Here is a 15876-nt window from a genome sequence, read left to right as displayed (position 1 = left end):
CACAGAGAAGCAAGATATTTCAGAATTTTTGGTCTTATGAGGCAAAAACACTTGTTTATAAATTATTGTGTTCCACATTTTTTACTAAGGAGGCCTTACAAATTCTTGTAGTTAGGGAAGTTGTTATTTATTGTTACTTATTATTGAGCACTACCCCCACCACCTCTTTAGGAGCATTTGTTGCACATTGCACACAGAGGAAGAAGTAAGCTTGTATAGATAGTTTTGTAATTGTTGTTGCTTACCTCCTTTTGGTCTGCCTGGTCACGAGGATCTAGTTATCTAGAAGAATTCGTCTGGTCCAGCAGCATCCATATATTGCAATTTTTGAAGGAATTTTTTTTCTTTTTACTTGAAACTTAGTAGAGATGATAAAAGAAGTCATTGAGAGTGACTGAATCCACTTAGATAAGGAGAATGATATCATTTACTATAAACACAACAAAAGCTAAAGATTTGACTATTTTTTACTTAAGGAAACTGGTAATAGCTCCTAACCAGTGTGCCTATAAATAAATTGTTCTGGTCCAGACTGTGTTTTTCTCTGTGCCCCAGGGTACTCTTTTATTATCTGGAAAGTCTGCTTCCGGCTTCAGGATCCAGATTTCTAAGTCTTAGGCTTTGTTTATGTCCTTGCTCAGAGTGCAGCCCTGTAACTGCCAGGTCCTTATTCTGTGTTTCTATGGCAGCTTCACTTTCCTCTTATCTGCCTTGCAAATTACCTGCCAGGCTGTGGATTGTTACAGTGCTGTTCTTTCTAACCCAAGACACACTTCATGCTCAATATTGTGTGTTACACACATATGACTTCTATTAATAAAAAATGCTAATGAAGTATGCAGATAATTTATTTGTGTACCTGTCAATGGCTGCTCATTGCAGTGAGAACCAAGTCCAAGTTCTGTAGTGCGGCACTGGTGACCCTAGTGATATGACATCTTGCCTATCGCTTCGACCTCGACCTCGACCTCGACCTCCCTTGAAGACCACTCTTACCCTTCCTTCTAGCCCTTCAGCATACTAAGTTGTTTCCGCCTAGGAGCTTTGTACTAACAATCTGGGCTATTTGAGCTGAGATTTGAATGATGAGAAAGTGCCAGCTTGAACTCTCTTCCTCCACATCCTCGTGTAGCCAGTGCTTTTTCATCATTCAAATCTCAGCTCAAATAGCCCTTCCTCAAAGAGGTCTTCCCAGGCCACCCGTCTAAAGTAGACTTTCTCCTCTACCACCCTACCTACTCTTTCGCATTATTCTTATTTCTTCCTTGCATTTACCACTGTCTAAAATTCTCCCATTTATCTAATTTTCATACTACAGTGTGAGCTTTGTGAGGGCAGGGTCTTTGTCTGGTTGGCCATTGTATGTCCAGCACCTACAAAAATGTCTGGCATGTAACAGAGGTGAATAAATAGTAGTTGAATGCATGAATGAGTGAATGAATGGTAAAGAAATTTATAACGTAGACTGAACAATTTGTTCCTTCTTTTCTTATTAACAGTGTAACATCATGACAGGAAGCTGTGTAGAGGGGTAGTCACTTATAATCCCAGTACTTAAAGAGTTACTGTTTTACATTTTTTTCTGTATGTGTATATGTTTTTCATAGTTATGCTCTATTTAATTTTTTTTGATATTTCGTTTTTGTTCAGTTAACATTGTCTAACATTTTCCCAAGTTCTCCTAGTAAGTCCAGTTATTTTAATGGCTACATAATAGTGCGTTGAGTTGATGTTCCATCATTTACTTAACCATTTCCTTAATATGTTAAATAATTTGTTTCTAACTTTTTGCTATTATAGATAACACTGCAATGAATAGCTTAATGAATATAGATAGCATTTTCCTTCCATTGAATAAAACAAATTATAAACATAAACTGACTGGATTAAAGAGTATGAAGGTGTTCAAGTGTTTTATGACATTTAAAAATATTTGTATCTTATAAATTGTAAAGGAATTTGTATGCCTTTCTTTTTGGATTTACTCCAAAATATTTTTCATAATTAATGTCAAAATTGTATGATACAGACATTTAAGGTATAGATTAATCTTTTTAGAGCTTCAACTTATTTTTGCAAATAAATTTGTAAATGCCTTGGGTCATAACCAGACTCCTTTAGACTTATAAAGTGGTCTGAGTACAGAGCTGTGTAAATTGTATGAATAAATAAAATGTTCCTTTATTTAAATTGTCACGTAGTAAACAGAGCAGCTATAAAAATTAAAAGCTAAAATTAAGATAAAGAGTTTCATGAGTAACATAATGAAATAGGTATTTGAGATTATAAAATTACATGACAGAAATCACAACTTTTCATGATCAATTTTAATAATATTCACAATTTGTTTCACCTTTTTTCCCCTCAAAGCTGGAAGAAATTTTGTAGGGACAAATGATTTGAGTGCCTTTGAGAACCAATTTGGAAATGTCTATTAGAAGTATTCTTTAACTCCCCATTTCTTTATAATATGGAGAGAAGGTTACCTATTCATTTATAGAGGTTATACAGATAAAGTATTCTCTGAGAAGTTTCTCTTTGGATCTTTTTTGAACTTTTCAAATTATTTGGAGTCAAATGTAAGTATTATTTTTTATAGGTATAGAACAATTATGATACCTTTTGCATAGACTTTTAAGTTCTGGGCTTTTAAATAGATTCTATTTTCTTATGCATTTATATTCTCTTAAAACATCTCTTCTATAATTTTCTTAAAGAAAATGCTAACTTCCTCTCCTTAGCTAGATAACATATCCTCTAGATAACATAATAAAAGAACTATAGATTAAAAAAAATGTTTTTGATGTTACTAAGCGTTTTATTAAACCTTCGTTTAGAGGTGGCTACTTCACGTTTCCAAAACAAAGAGCGTTTGCTTTCCTCTGCCATCTAAAAATTCTTAATAGCATAGGCTGTATACTGTTTGTCCTTTTATGAAGTAACATATTCCCAGCTTACCTTTCTCATGTCTTCTGCATGGTTTTTCCTCTTTATTTTAATAATTTCATCTCATAACAGAAGATTCACTCAATTCTTCAAACAAATATTTATTGGGCGCCTACTATATGCAAGCTACTTTCCCAGGTACTACGTATAACAGCACTGATCAGGGAAAAATCCCTGCCCTCATGGAACTTACATCTAAGAGACAAGATAAATAATTGTAGGTTAGGGAGTGATTAAACTTTAAGAAGAAACAAAGTAGGAAAGAGGGTTTATGAGATATGGGGATATTGAAACTTAATGGGATAATCAAGGAAGGCTTCACTGAGGAAGAAATTTTTGAGAAAAGACCTGAAGGAAGTAAAGAGGTCAGCCATGTAGCTATGTGGGGAAGAGCATTCCAGGCCTAGGGAATAGCAAGACAAGGAAGAAGGTCTGTGTAGGAGGATTGGATCACAGACTTACATAGCTGAAGAAGTTGGAGAAACAAGAGAGCACGATCATGTAACAAATGTTTGTTTGAATTGCATAATTTTCTTTATTCTATGATTTTGCTGAGAATTATATTTCTGTTCTTTCTAGCTCTGTACAGAATTACATGCTTTTCTTTTTATGAATTTACTTTAATAAACAATTAAAAAATTTGCCATTTTTACCATTTTTGAGTGATAACATACATAAACTAGTCAAAGATTTGTGCTTGTGGGAAAACACGTGATCTCATTTTTCTACTTGCCGTTTAATTTCATGATTTAAAAAAATTTAATATTGTTGTTTCTTGGGCTGCAGATCTTTACCACTATGCCAGTAAATGTAATTAGCAATCCAATCACCTAGTCCTGTTTTACATAATATTCTTCTTGTCCTTTTCTAGTTTTTCCTGAAAAATTCTACATTTTCACCATTGCAGTACAATTTTAAATGAATGATTTTCATTGGCATCTTTTAAAAAATAAATCCAACTTTAAAAAAATAAACTAACCTTGAGAGTTATGACTTATTTAGGTTTTCTTAGAGACTTTTATTTGCTATTGCCCTCTGTTCAGCCAAAGTAAATTATTTGCTTTCTATGAAATAACCAGGAATCTAAGCAAATAAGTTAAACTAATTGAAGGATGTCAGAGAATATTTAACTCAAATTGACTTTAAGGAATGGAAGAGCTAGAATTTATAGTATGTTAGAATGAACATTTGAGATCAAAAGATTTTACTGTGTGGCTCCCCCACTGAATAGTTGTGTAGCTTTTTCTGAATTTCAATTTCCTTGTCTGTATATGGGAGTCAAATTGCCTACTTAAGAGGCTCACCAATACATTGTTTTGAGAATATAATTGAATAAAATATGTGAACACGCTCAAAAATGTAAGTAGTATTGTTCTCTATTCTATTAGACCACTTATGCTTATCTTTTAAAGTTTTGCTAAATTTTAATATTCATTGATTTTGTCTGGATAATTTCCATAGTTTATCATTTTTTTTTGGACTGATGGTCCCTTTAATAGATTTTGTGAAACTGCTTTTACAATGTAAATGGCCAAGTCATGGTTGTTACCCAACAGTGCCACGGTGATTTTACTCTCAGTTGCAGTGGCCTCTGGTGTTTACCTCAATTAGATTTTACTTGCCCTCACTTTGAAGACATCTGTTAGCAATGGGAAATAGGCTTGGTTGGAACTTTTTAGTCTCATTAAACCCCTATTAGGGAGTACCCAGAAGCAGCAGTGTGATACTATCTCACCAACCTGCTTTGGCCTGTCTAGGAAATGAAAATTTCATTTAGAGACTCTTAAGTCAAAACTTTATGAAACACTAAGTAAATGGGAAATTATTATACCAACACATGGGTTCACCAGCCCAGGGCAACATGAAGCTTTGAGGACCCTAGAAGTGCATATTGCTGCAAGGTCTGGAGTACCCAAGCCATCCATATTAACTTTTGTTTTAAGTTTTCAAAATTTGAAAGAATCAGAATAGAGCAGTGCTTCCCAAACTTTGCTCCATGTCAGTCACTGGGGAGCTTGTAAAAATCCCAGTGCCCAGGTTATACCTTGTGCTGATTAAATTAAAATATCTAGGGTGAGAGCCAGGCATTAGTTCTTAAGGATGCCCAGGTGATACCAGTGTACAGCAGAGTTTGAGACTCACAGGAATACGTGGCTCTGGCCTCCATTCTGTTACCACCCACTTCTGTTTCACATGCTTTAGCACCATTAGTGAGAGCTCCATAATCCTTTCATGAAAAAACATTTGAAAGTAGTAGGTAATTGTCCCTCAAGCAGATTTTTGGTCTACAGTTTTTAAGAGTATATACAGTTTTACATAGTCTTATGTTGTTTTGAACTTTCACTTTCCATTACTGGCCCATGGTAGATAAATTCATGTTGTTTTTTCCCATTTATTACAGATATTTGCTTGACAACTTTAAATAAAACCATGCCTTAAGACACTGAATAAAATACCTACAAGTATTAATTAGTTAGGAATTTCATTCCTTTGTTTTGATTACAGTTTGCCATTTTCACAATAAAAGACCAACAGCCATTTCGTTTTTCCAAATACGTTTTTATTTGTCTCCAGTTTAGTAATGAACTGTTACAAGCTGGCCTGAACTTATGGAATTAGTATGAGTCTGAAGGAATAGACTGTTTAATTATGTCACAGGCATATTAATGTTTACTAATATACAAGATGATTGGTATGTGAGACAAATACTATACCTGTAGCATTACTAACCATGGTGTCATACATGAATAAGCAGTTTTCCAGTATCTTGGTTTATTGTCAGCCTCAATGTAATCTAATAAAAAAGTAGAATTTTAAGTGTGCAAGGGGAATTCCTAAGTGGCTTGGTTCCTCATGTTGACAAGAGCTAGTGATTTGGCTGTACATCCTTGAACATTTGTCTAAGGCTTGACCTAAGTTCAAGTGGTCACAATATTATCTTAAAAGCAATAGAAATTCTATTTTGATTTATAAAAAAAAGTCTGTTTCATAGTCCATGTCAAATATATGTGTGAAAAAATGCAGAACACGAATTGATGCTCTGTGAGTTTTTTCATTGTCATTTCAAATAGAAGAACATGACCCTATTGTCCCTAGTGCTGTCAGAGTATTGTAACTTATGGAAATTTTACAGTACAGATATTTGGCTTAACTCATAACATTCAGTCGTCCAATTTTTGTTTGAGATATTTTGTTTTTCTTGTTTTGCATTTTTATTTTGTTTTGTTTTCAGCCATCATTTTGTCTTATCATCTTCAATTCTAGAGCAACCTGACAACAATAATGATACTACTGAATTGGGCATCCTTGTCATTCCTGAGATTAGTGTCACAAATGTGGCCGGAGAGAGAACCGGGAATGGGGAAAAAGGCAGAACACTAGGAGAGATTGATGCTCAGCATATACAGGGTGTGCAGGAAACAGCCACAGATCCTAGGACTGAGAGCAAAGGCTTGCCAGAGATCAGGAGGCAAAAATCTGTAAGAAAAATGATGGAGGATGGAATAAACTCACCTGGCAGAGTGCAGTTTTAGCAGAGCACTTTATAGCTGCACTCCAAGGTATCTCATGGCAGAGGGCCACTGCTGCATGTTTTAAGCAAGAGTTGCACAGTCACAAAAATTTTGCATGTCACCTAATAATCAAAATGCATGAATTATGCACCACAATTTCTCAATGACTCTTAATGCTCTTTGGAATGGTCATACCTATATTGTCTCTGAGTAAATGTTACAAAAACTGAGGTGGAAAGTTGCTTCCAAAATAACTTTCTGCTCATGTTTTGAGGTCTAAAATTATTTTTTCATCTGTGTATTTTGCCATCTTTAGTATGAAGGATAATGTATATAGAATTTTAACAAGTTTGAGCTTGACTACGTAATGTTCTATGTTTTTTTCTCTTAGTAAAATAATCTGGTAGGTAGAATGCAACCTTTTAAAAGAAATCTTTAAAATATTTTAATACCATTTTTTAATAAGTTCCTTGGTAAGGCCTTTGAGAGTATATTCTTTGCTACTGGGGGAGAGTTTACCCCTAGTTTTACTGTGTAATATTTTTCCTAATTGTTTCTGATCTTTTGCATGAGTAGTAAGAGAACTCTTTCTAAAAGCACAGTGGGGTGTGATTTATGGCATGCTTTTTGTTTAATACACTCAAAATTGCTCATTTAATTACACTGAACTGTTTTTTGACGTTTTGTAGAATGTTTTGATTATCCTTTGATTTTGGTCTATAATCTGTTGCTTTATGTAATTATGCTAAAGTTTAATTTATTTAAAGTATAATTGATTTGGTATTAAACATGAAAAAAGAATTACTTAAAATACTTAATGTTAATTTATCTTTGTTATTTCTTTGTTTAGGAAATACCGAATTAACAGGTCAAGAAGAATTGATGGAGATATCTGAAGTTGACGAGGGATTTTATTCCAGGGCTGCGTCTAATACCAGCCAGTCGGGTTTATCAAACAGTAATCACAATTCTAGTAACAAGACAAGTGTAGGAAAGACTCAGAGACGGTCAGGAGGAAGCAAAACTGGAGGAAAAGAAAAAGAAACTACAGGGGAGTCTTGCAAGGATCACTTTGCTCGAAAACAAACTCAGAGAGCCCAAAGTGAGAATCTTGAGCTTCTCTCTTTGAAGAGACTTACGTTAACAACCAGCCAGTCCCTGCCTAAACCTAGTAGCCATGGTTTGGCTAAGACCGCCGCAACTGTATTTAGTAAATCCTTTGAACAAGTCAGTGGTGTCACAGTCCCACATAACCCATCATCTGCTGTTGGCTGTGGGGCTGGGACAGATGCCAATAGGTTTTCTGCTTGTAGTCTCCAAGAAGAAAAGCTTATTTATGTTTCTGAAAGGATTGAACTTCCAATGAAGCATCAACCAGGTCAGCAGAGACCTCCTAGTATTAGCATTACTCTAACCACAGATTAATTTGTAATCGTTTTCTTACATAACCAGTGAATCTGGGAATACGACTGCTTCTTTGTGAAAGTGCCCAGGGTCTTTCATCCCTGTTGCTGACAGGAGCCCTGATGGCTAAAAGTCTGAAGGCTGCCTTGACTTTATGAAGGGAGTAATGTCTAGGTTGCAGTAAGTTGAAATAATGGTTTTGTTATTTCCCCTTGATTTGAGTCTTTTCTTTGTTTCTGTTGCCCTAAGATTGTCAGTGTGACAATACGTTTTGGCAGGTTGTCTGATCAGATTGGGTACATCTCATGTGCGGTGGTTAGTTTTTTGTTTTGCTTTTTTGTACCTCCTCTTTTGGTAGTGTATGTTTGGCCTTCAGAGTAAAAGGGAATCTCCATGTGTGGGAACTGTTTTTAAAGGATGAGGCAGAGGTGCAAGCCCAGGAACTCTACAGCTGCCTGTTCAGCAAGCCAGTCTGAAAATCAGGCATGTGAAAAACAAGAATGAAGTGTGTGAAAAGTGCCCGATAAAAATATTTGTAACCAGATCATCTTTACGATTAGTAGAGCAATTTATATAAAGCACTGGAAAGTGCCTGGTAACTCAGTATCTAGGTTATTATAGGATTCCAGGGGATGGACAGACAGATTTCTGTGGTTATCTTTGGAACATTTTATATCAAAAGTCAGATTGCAGTAGATGTATTGTTTGAAGTGTTTGAGCTGGATTTAACAGGTGAAAATCCCTTTCACTTCCTAACATGTAACCATAAAGTTGACTTATCCTGCCACTTGGCTTTGGAAATCCTAGTTAGTTTGGATTCCTATAATTCAGAGCACAGATCACTGAAGACTTCCTGGAAATCGCTGTAAATCTTGCAACACAGCTCTCAAGATACCAGTGTCAACCATGTGATATTGAATTGTTGGTCTGCAAATGAAGGAAATTAGGTAATTTTTCATCTATAAAATGTCATGAAAGAAAATAAAGATAGTGAAATATGGACAAAGGACATGTATATGTTAACTAATTTAGGGTTATTTATTTTTGTGTTCTTAAATTTAAAATTATAAAATATGGAAAAAACTAAATGTGTTTCTTGTTTTGTGAACAGGCCTATTTTAAATGTTCTTGTTATGAGAGAAAGAATAATCAGTGTAGTTGCCCCAATCAAAAAATAAAAATAAAAAAGGCAACATGGCAGAAAAGCTAAACAAACTTGTATGTAGCTATAGAGAACTGTGTGACCTCTAGATCAAAGTAAAAGTTTGGTGTTTGCTAGTGGTGGTGATCTCAGCTATGTTTGAGGTTCCCTGTAAATCAAGAATACATAAGTAATAACTCAGAGTGAGAGAGAAAGCAGGCCTGAGGAGGAGAGTAAATTGGTTGGGGAGGAGGCCTTGGGGGCTATCCACTTGGTCTCTTTAACTGATAGCACATGGTGGTTTCCTTATTCACAGTCCCTACCCGTGGTCACACAAAGAAAATGCTAGTTTTCCTCTTGTACTTGCTTATGCAGAGCTCAAATATGTGAAAAATTTGTATGTGTTGAAGAGTGCTAAAGCATTTACACTATGAATGCAGTTTTGACCATAACTGCTTTGGCTACCATTTTAAATCTAATTCTTCAAAAGGCATGAGCTAATTTTCATTCATCAACCCTAAAAAGAATATGATTCTTAATGTAAGTGAATTTGATTTTTTTAGTTCCAGTAATAAAAATGGAATAAGATCTACTAGCATAAATTGTCGCAAAAAAAAAGGTAAGGCAACCAGACAGTGAAAGTTGATATAGTATTAATTTAGTAGGAATCCTGTGTACAATTTAAAATATTTGTAAAATGTCACTGTGAATTTCCTATTGCCTTTTTGTAATTCTTTAACAAAGAATTTCCCCTAGGCATAGCTACTAACAGTATTAATAGTCTTAACTAATTTAAAAGATCGCAAGTTAAGGTGCTTAGGAAACATTGTAGAATAAGTATGAGGAAACATTAGCTGGCACAAATGAGAGACCAGATTTTAATGTTTAACCTCTGTAGTGGAACCTCATTTTGGTAATATTCTAGATCATTGCTGCTCATGTGGTCTGAGGACCAGTAGGTAGTAATTGGCATCACCTGGCATCTTGTTAAAGATGCAGAATTTCAGAGCCACCCCTGATCTGCTGAATTGTAATCTGCATTTTAACAAGATCTTCAAGTGATTTTTATGCACATTAAAGTTTAAGAGAGGATCAAAGTCCAAGCAAATCGCTTACCTAATATTTAGAATTCTCAGTGGTCTCACCACCCTAGATCAAATGTTAGATATTAGATCATTGTAGTCTTCATTGTTTCTAACAACTAATTAATTTCTTAATAGTGTCAATGATACTTGACTTAAGTCCTCTAATTCTAAATTTTTAATGATTCTTATTTATTTTTACAACGAAAATGTAAGGTTTTGTATTTTTCTTGTCAACCATAAGTGGAATCAGCTGTAAATGTGTACAATTTTAAGTATGAAAGGGGTACCACCCTTTTACACAGTGCACAACAAATCTGTATGTGTATATTCCTTTAAAAACCCTGAAGGCTTACTAAGTGGAGCAGTTCAGAATTTTTGCTCCAAGTAATTTACACCAGTTGATTTTCTGTGGCGTTATGTTAACAGTAAAATTCTTTTATAGTACCTTTGATACTGTGTCAAATAAGGATTATACATTTGAAAATTTTTATAGCAATTATAAATTTTGGATAATGCTATCTCTGGTAACAATTGTAATTATCCCTACTACTCTCTTCCCACTCACCTTTCCAAATTTGAATATTGGGGTAGCTTTCGTAGGTCATTTTCTCATGCAGACGTTCATGTGACCATTCAGTCACAGACTTCCTATACATCCAGAATAATCTCTTTTATCACAAGAAGGATTCTGCACAAAATTGGAGCCTTGCACCCCACAGCTCACAGGATTTGAGCAGAAATTGTACACTTTAAATCTCTAGAGATTCTTGAGATTACCTAACCTCTCACTCTTCGAATACCCAACTATCTGGGGTATTCTAGTGAAGCTAGACCCCGCCATTTGCCTTTTGAAATCCAAGTGGGAAGAGAAACGAAGTAGACTTTTCAAGGGAGTGTCCCAGAGGACCCAGGGCAAGTGAGCGCCCTGGAACCCCTCGTATACCATCCTGGACTCTTTAAGGCCGCTCTGTAGACTTGAAGAGCAGCAATTCTCAATTCTTAAATGACAGCAAATTGTCTTTTGAAAAAGCAATATTTCATGGCCCTTTTCAATTATGAAGCAACTGTTTAACAAACATTGCTCATTTAAAAACAAAAAGTTGAATTAAAGGGAAATATACTTTTTAAACCAAAATAGATAAAAGTGATCCTAGTTTTAAGGGATTTTGCCTATTTTGGAAGAATAAGAGTATTAAAATCTTTACATTTAAATTATAGAGAAAAAATGTACTCTGAGACATAATTTTAAAAAAATGTTTAAAGTAAGACTAACATTTGAGTTTATAGGCACAATAAACCTACACTTTATTAAAGGGAAGCACATCAAGGAAATATATATGTTAAATAATGTAACTGAAAAAATATTTTTAAGAATCCATTTAAAAAGAAGAGTAATTTGATAGGTAGTTAAGTTAAGCATTGTAGATAGAAATTAACATGTAATAGTGTGTTCCCAATCTTTGGACAAAATTTGAACTCACTAGTCCTTTTAATTAGCATGAATTTAGACTTTTAGATTTGTTGCTTAGTAAAATTATATTCAGTACTTTGAGTTATTCACATTTATGTTTAATATTGTTAAATTCTTCATCACAGAACATAAATATGTTGTCTTCTGTGCTTTGTAACTTGTGCATATCTAATGAGACTGGCAGCGAACATTTTGGAAGATGTTTTTGTTTTTTGTAGTAGAGTTGTAGAGTATCTGTGTCTTGGTATGAAGTTTTTACTGGTAAACTCAAGATCCTTTTTTGCACACTGTTGCTTTCTCTTATATGCAGTTTATTGTATCCCTCTTATCTTTGCTTCTAATCATGTAGTGATAGTGATCTTTACATAGTAGATATACTTGCTTCTAATTGTGTTCCTAGAGTTTACATTCCTAAAGACTAAACTATGACTTTGGATATTTTTATGTGCTCTCTACTTTTTAAGGTTATGGAAATAAACTGGAGTTCAGTTTTTTGAAATTTTGTATATTTGCGTAAGTGTTCTCCACATGCAATACGTATACAGCAGTGTTGCCTCTTATTTTACTGAAATAAAAATTGAAAAAGTATTTTTTCCAGATTATTTTACTCATTAAAGAATTATCATAAAATATTGCACAAGTCATGATGCAGAGGAAGAGAGTAAGGGAGGAAGACTTAGGTGAGTTGAGCCATTGAGAGCTTTTGGGAGTAAGCCATAGGACAGTGATGTCTCATTCCTGGCTTTATGTTTTACATGGCCTGGGGATGAAAAGTGTGACAAGTCTATTAGTGTCTATCCAGAAGAAGATGAGGTCCGTGGGTCACACACCATTGGCTGATTATTTGTCACAGCAGAAGCACAGGCAAATTTAGGTAACGATGCTTTGCCTTTTTGTCTTTAATATGACTCTAACTCTTGAATGCAGAGATTATGTGCCCCTAGTACCTAGCATGGGACTTTGTGCGTGGTAGGTATTGAGACACTTAATGGATGAGTAAGTTAGGTTGATGTTAGTTTGGGGAAAGAATCAAGGATAAGGTCTCCAATGTATTATATTACAATAAAATTTTAGAATTTTGTTTATTGGCTCTAGGAAATCTCCATGTATATTTGGATAATTCCATTTCATCTAAGGAACTAAGTAATTGAGGAGATATTCTCTGAACTACTGTTAGAAGAGTATTCATAGAGAGCCAGAGCAGTGACTTTGTAACCAGTATGTTAGCTGTATGAAATATTCACTCTTCTAGTGACTTTAGTTATCCCAATAAATAGTCCACTCACCTAACTGAGTCTGACTTTAGTAATACCAACATAATTATTTTATAATTATTAAGAAAGACTAACAAACAACTGTAGTCATTTGGTAATTTCCTTTGCATCGTTATTGTGGTGGTAATAATAGCTAATATCTATAATTAAAATTATAATCTCATTTAGGCTTCAAAAAAAATCCATAAAAGGAGTAGAATCCCTGTTTTACAAAAGAGGAAACTGAAGCTCTCAAAAGAGCAGTTGACTTGCCCAAGGTCACCTAGATGCTGGGTGGCAAAGCGAGGGCTTGAATACAGGTCTTATGACTCGGACTTTTCTTTTATATCACTTGGCAAAAGAAGTTACTAGGTAAATACTTACATAATGGACATATATTTGAAATTCGCTCATCCCATCTGTCTTATAGGTGATAAAGTTTTAAGATAAAAATGAAAGTTTTTCAAAAATGGATTATGATATGTTTTGTAGAACGTCAGCTAATTGTGTTTCAGTGGTAAACTGAATGCTGGTTTTTCTGATATTAAAAACATGGTAAAATGCAAATTACGATTTTTTTTTAATCTGTCAGATGAAGATTTAAAAGATTAATACTAGTATTGGTATAGATGTGGAGAAATCATTAATCTCCAAGTCCATTGGCAGGAATCTAAATTGGTACAACTAAGTTGATGGGCAATTCAGCAGGATCTGTCAAACTTCACAGTGCACATAACCCTCTGACCTAGCCATCCTACTCTTCTGTGTTGATTCCACTTTCTATATTCTATAGAAACTTCAGCACAAATGTGTAAAGGTATTCATTGCAGCATTGCTTATAATAGCGAAAAACAAAAACAAAAAAAGAAGCAATCTAAATAGAGGACTGGATAAATTATGGTACTTGCATATAGTGGAATATGATGTAGCCGTTAAAAACAATGCACATCTGTATGTGATGATTCAGAAAGATTATATAATATTCCTTGAAAAAAGTAGGTCATAGAACTATATATGTGTGTATAGTATGATCCCATTTTCACATGAAGTGTTTGGAACATTTAATATGAGTGTGTATATATGTATATTTATATATACATATATATGTTTAATATATTTATATAAATACACATGCACACACATGTGTTTGCTGGTATGCAGAGAGGAAAGCGTTGTTTCTCTAAATGTGATCTAAAGACAGCCTGGTTTAGGAAAAACTGGTGCTTTATACAGTGGAGATTCCTGGGCCTTGTGCTAATCCCCTTAGAATCACTGTGAGTGAAGCATAGAAACCTAGGTTTCTAAGAAGTTCCTCAGTTGATTCTTATACAAATTTAACCTTTGGCCTAGTAGCTGACAGCAGTGAATTGGTTATCTTTGTGTGTCTGGTAGTGGTTTGTACTTAGAAAGGACAATCTTTTTTTACTTTATTTATTATTGAGCTACAATTGACATGTAACGTTTTATTAGTCTCAGGCGTAAAGTGTAATGATTCAATATTTGTCTATATTCCGAAATGATCACCACAATTGAGTCAACACCCGTCAACATTCATAGTTGCAAATTTTTTTCTCTTGTGACAAGAGCTTTTAAGATTTACTCTCTTAGCAACTTTTAAATATACAATACAGTATTATTAACTATAGTCACCATACTGTACATTACATCCTCATGACTTATGTATTTTGTAATTGGAAGTTTGTACCTTTTATCCCTTTTTACCCATTTTGCCCCCCTCTCCTGCCTCTGACATATTTCACTTAGCATAATGCCCTCAAGGTCCATCCGTGTTGTCACTAATGGCCAAATCTCTTTCTTTTTTTATAGCTGAATAATATTCCATTGTATATATATATGTGCCACATTTTCTTTATCCATTCATCCATCGATGGACACTTAGCTTGTTTCAGAACGCTCAGACTTCTTGAAGAGATCTTGTGTTCTAACCAGGGCCTCCCTAAGATAAAGCCAATTAGCACTGATTAACATCAACATAGACCTGTTAATGAAAGATGAATGGGCCTGACAGAAAAATGATTCTACTGTATAGTACATACAAGTTAAATGAGCAATCCTTGAAAAAGAGAGTTTGTTATTGTTGAACTCTCCCAAATATCATCAGATGACCTGTTAATAAAGCAAAACTAAGTACTAAAACTTACTGCAGTAAGAGAATGCACTACCTTGATATACTTAGCTGTGTCTCAGAACTGGAAAATTAGATATTTGTAGAGCTTTAGGATCTGTGCTCAACTGGTTTATGGCATATCTGTCAAGACAGGAAACTAATTGGATCTGGCAAAGTTAATGAAATGGTTTAGGCTTGGTAAACACAACCAGCAAGGGCCTTGAAGAGTCTTGATAAGTAAACAGTTATTTGATAAGCCGGCTATTTGCCCAGGTAAGCAGATTATTGGCTCCATCTTGTAGGAATTTCATTATGCAAACAAAAAATTAGAGATTGTTCTGTTTGTTTTTTTGTTTTGTTTTGTTTACAGTCTTATATTTCCTTGGCAAGTTTCTTGGCTGTATTGACCCTGATGGTTTCAAGTCTGTTTATCTCTCTCTAGTCAAAGATTGTAAGTCAATATTATAAATACAGCATATTGATATGTCTTTAATAATTATTTAGGGTTCTACTACAGATCTCAAAAATGTCTTCTGAAGTTTCTTGAGCCCTATCACACTGGGCTCACACTTGTTGAGTGCTCTAACATAATCCTTATCACATTGTACTGTGATTGTCTTTTCACACATCTGCCTCCCTCACTAGACCATTGCCCTGTAGGAGTTTAGTAGACTACCTAAAATGTGACAATAAATAAAGGTTTGTTTTACTAGATAGACTGTGAATCCAATCCAGGAAATGGGTGGCAACATAGGAGATACTGTGTTACTCCTCTTCCATTCAGAGGAAGTCTGTGAGACTCCTTTGATTCTCTAATGTATGTCTCAGGAGAAGAGGAAGGATGTAAAACTTGACTATTTTGGTTCTTTAAAGTGTATCTGCATAAAAGTTTTTTGAGAGTAAATTATGATGCATCATATTTCTTTTTACTTAATG

General features: G+C 34.5%; 1 protein-coding gene across 2 annotated transcripts in view; it reads left to right on the top strand.

The window, feature by feature from the left end:
- HYCC1 (hyccin PI4KA lipid kinase complex subunit 1) overlaps window positions 1–11422 on the top strand; it is a 74171-nt gene extending 62749 nt beyond the window's left edge. Inside the window, exons 11-12 of one of the 2 annotated variants that reach the window (XM_014830607.3) lie at window positions 6211–6506; window positions 7309–11422. In XM_014830607.3, the coding sequence (XP_014686093.1) occupies window positions 6211–6479 (269 nt within the window). In that variant the 3' untranslated portion in view covers window positions 6480–6506; window positions 7309–11422. The remainder of the gene's footprint in view (window positions 1–6210; window positions 6507–7308) is intronic. The other variant, XM_014830606.3, reaches the window with a different exon arrangement.
- Window positions 11423–15876: the final 4454 nt, after the last annotated feature.

The sequence above is a fragment of the Equus asinus genome, chromosome 1 (genome assembly GCF_041296235.1).
Source record: "Equus asinus isolate D_3611 breed Donkey chromosome 1, EquAss-T2T_v2, whole genome shotgun sequence".
In the NCBI taxonomy this organism is placed as follows: domain Eukaryota; kingdom Metazoa; phylum Chordata; class Mammalia; order Perissodactyla; family Equidae; genus Equus; species Equus asinus.
Note: the sequence above shows the minus strand (reverse complement) of the source record. Positions and strands in the feature narration are given on the sequence as shown.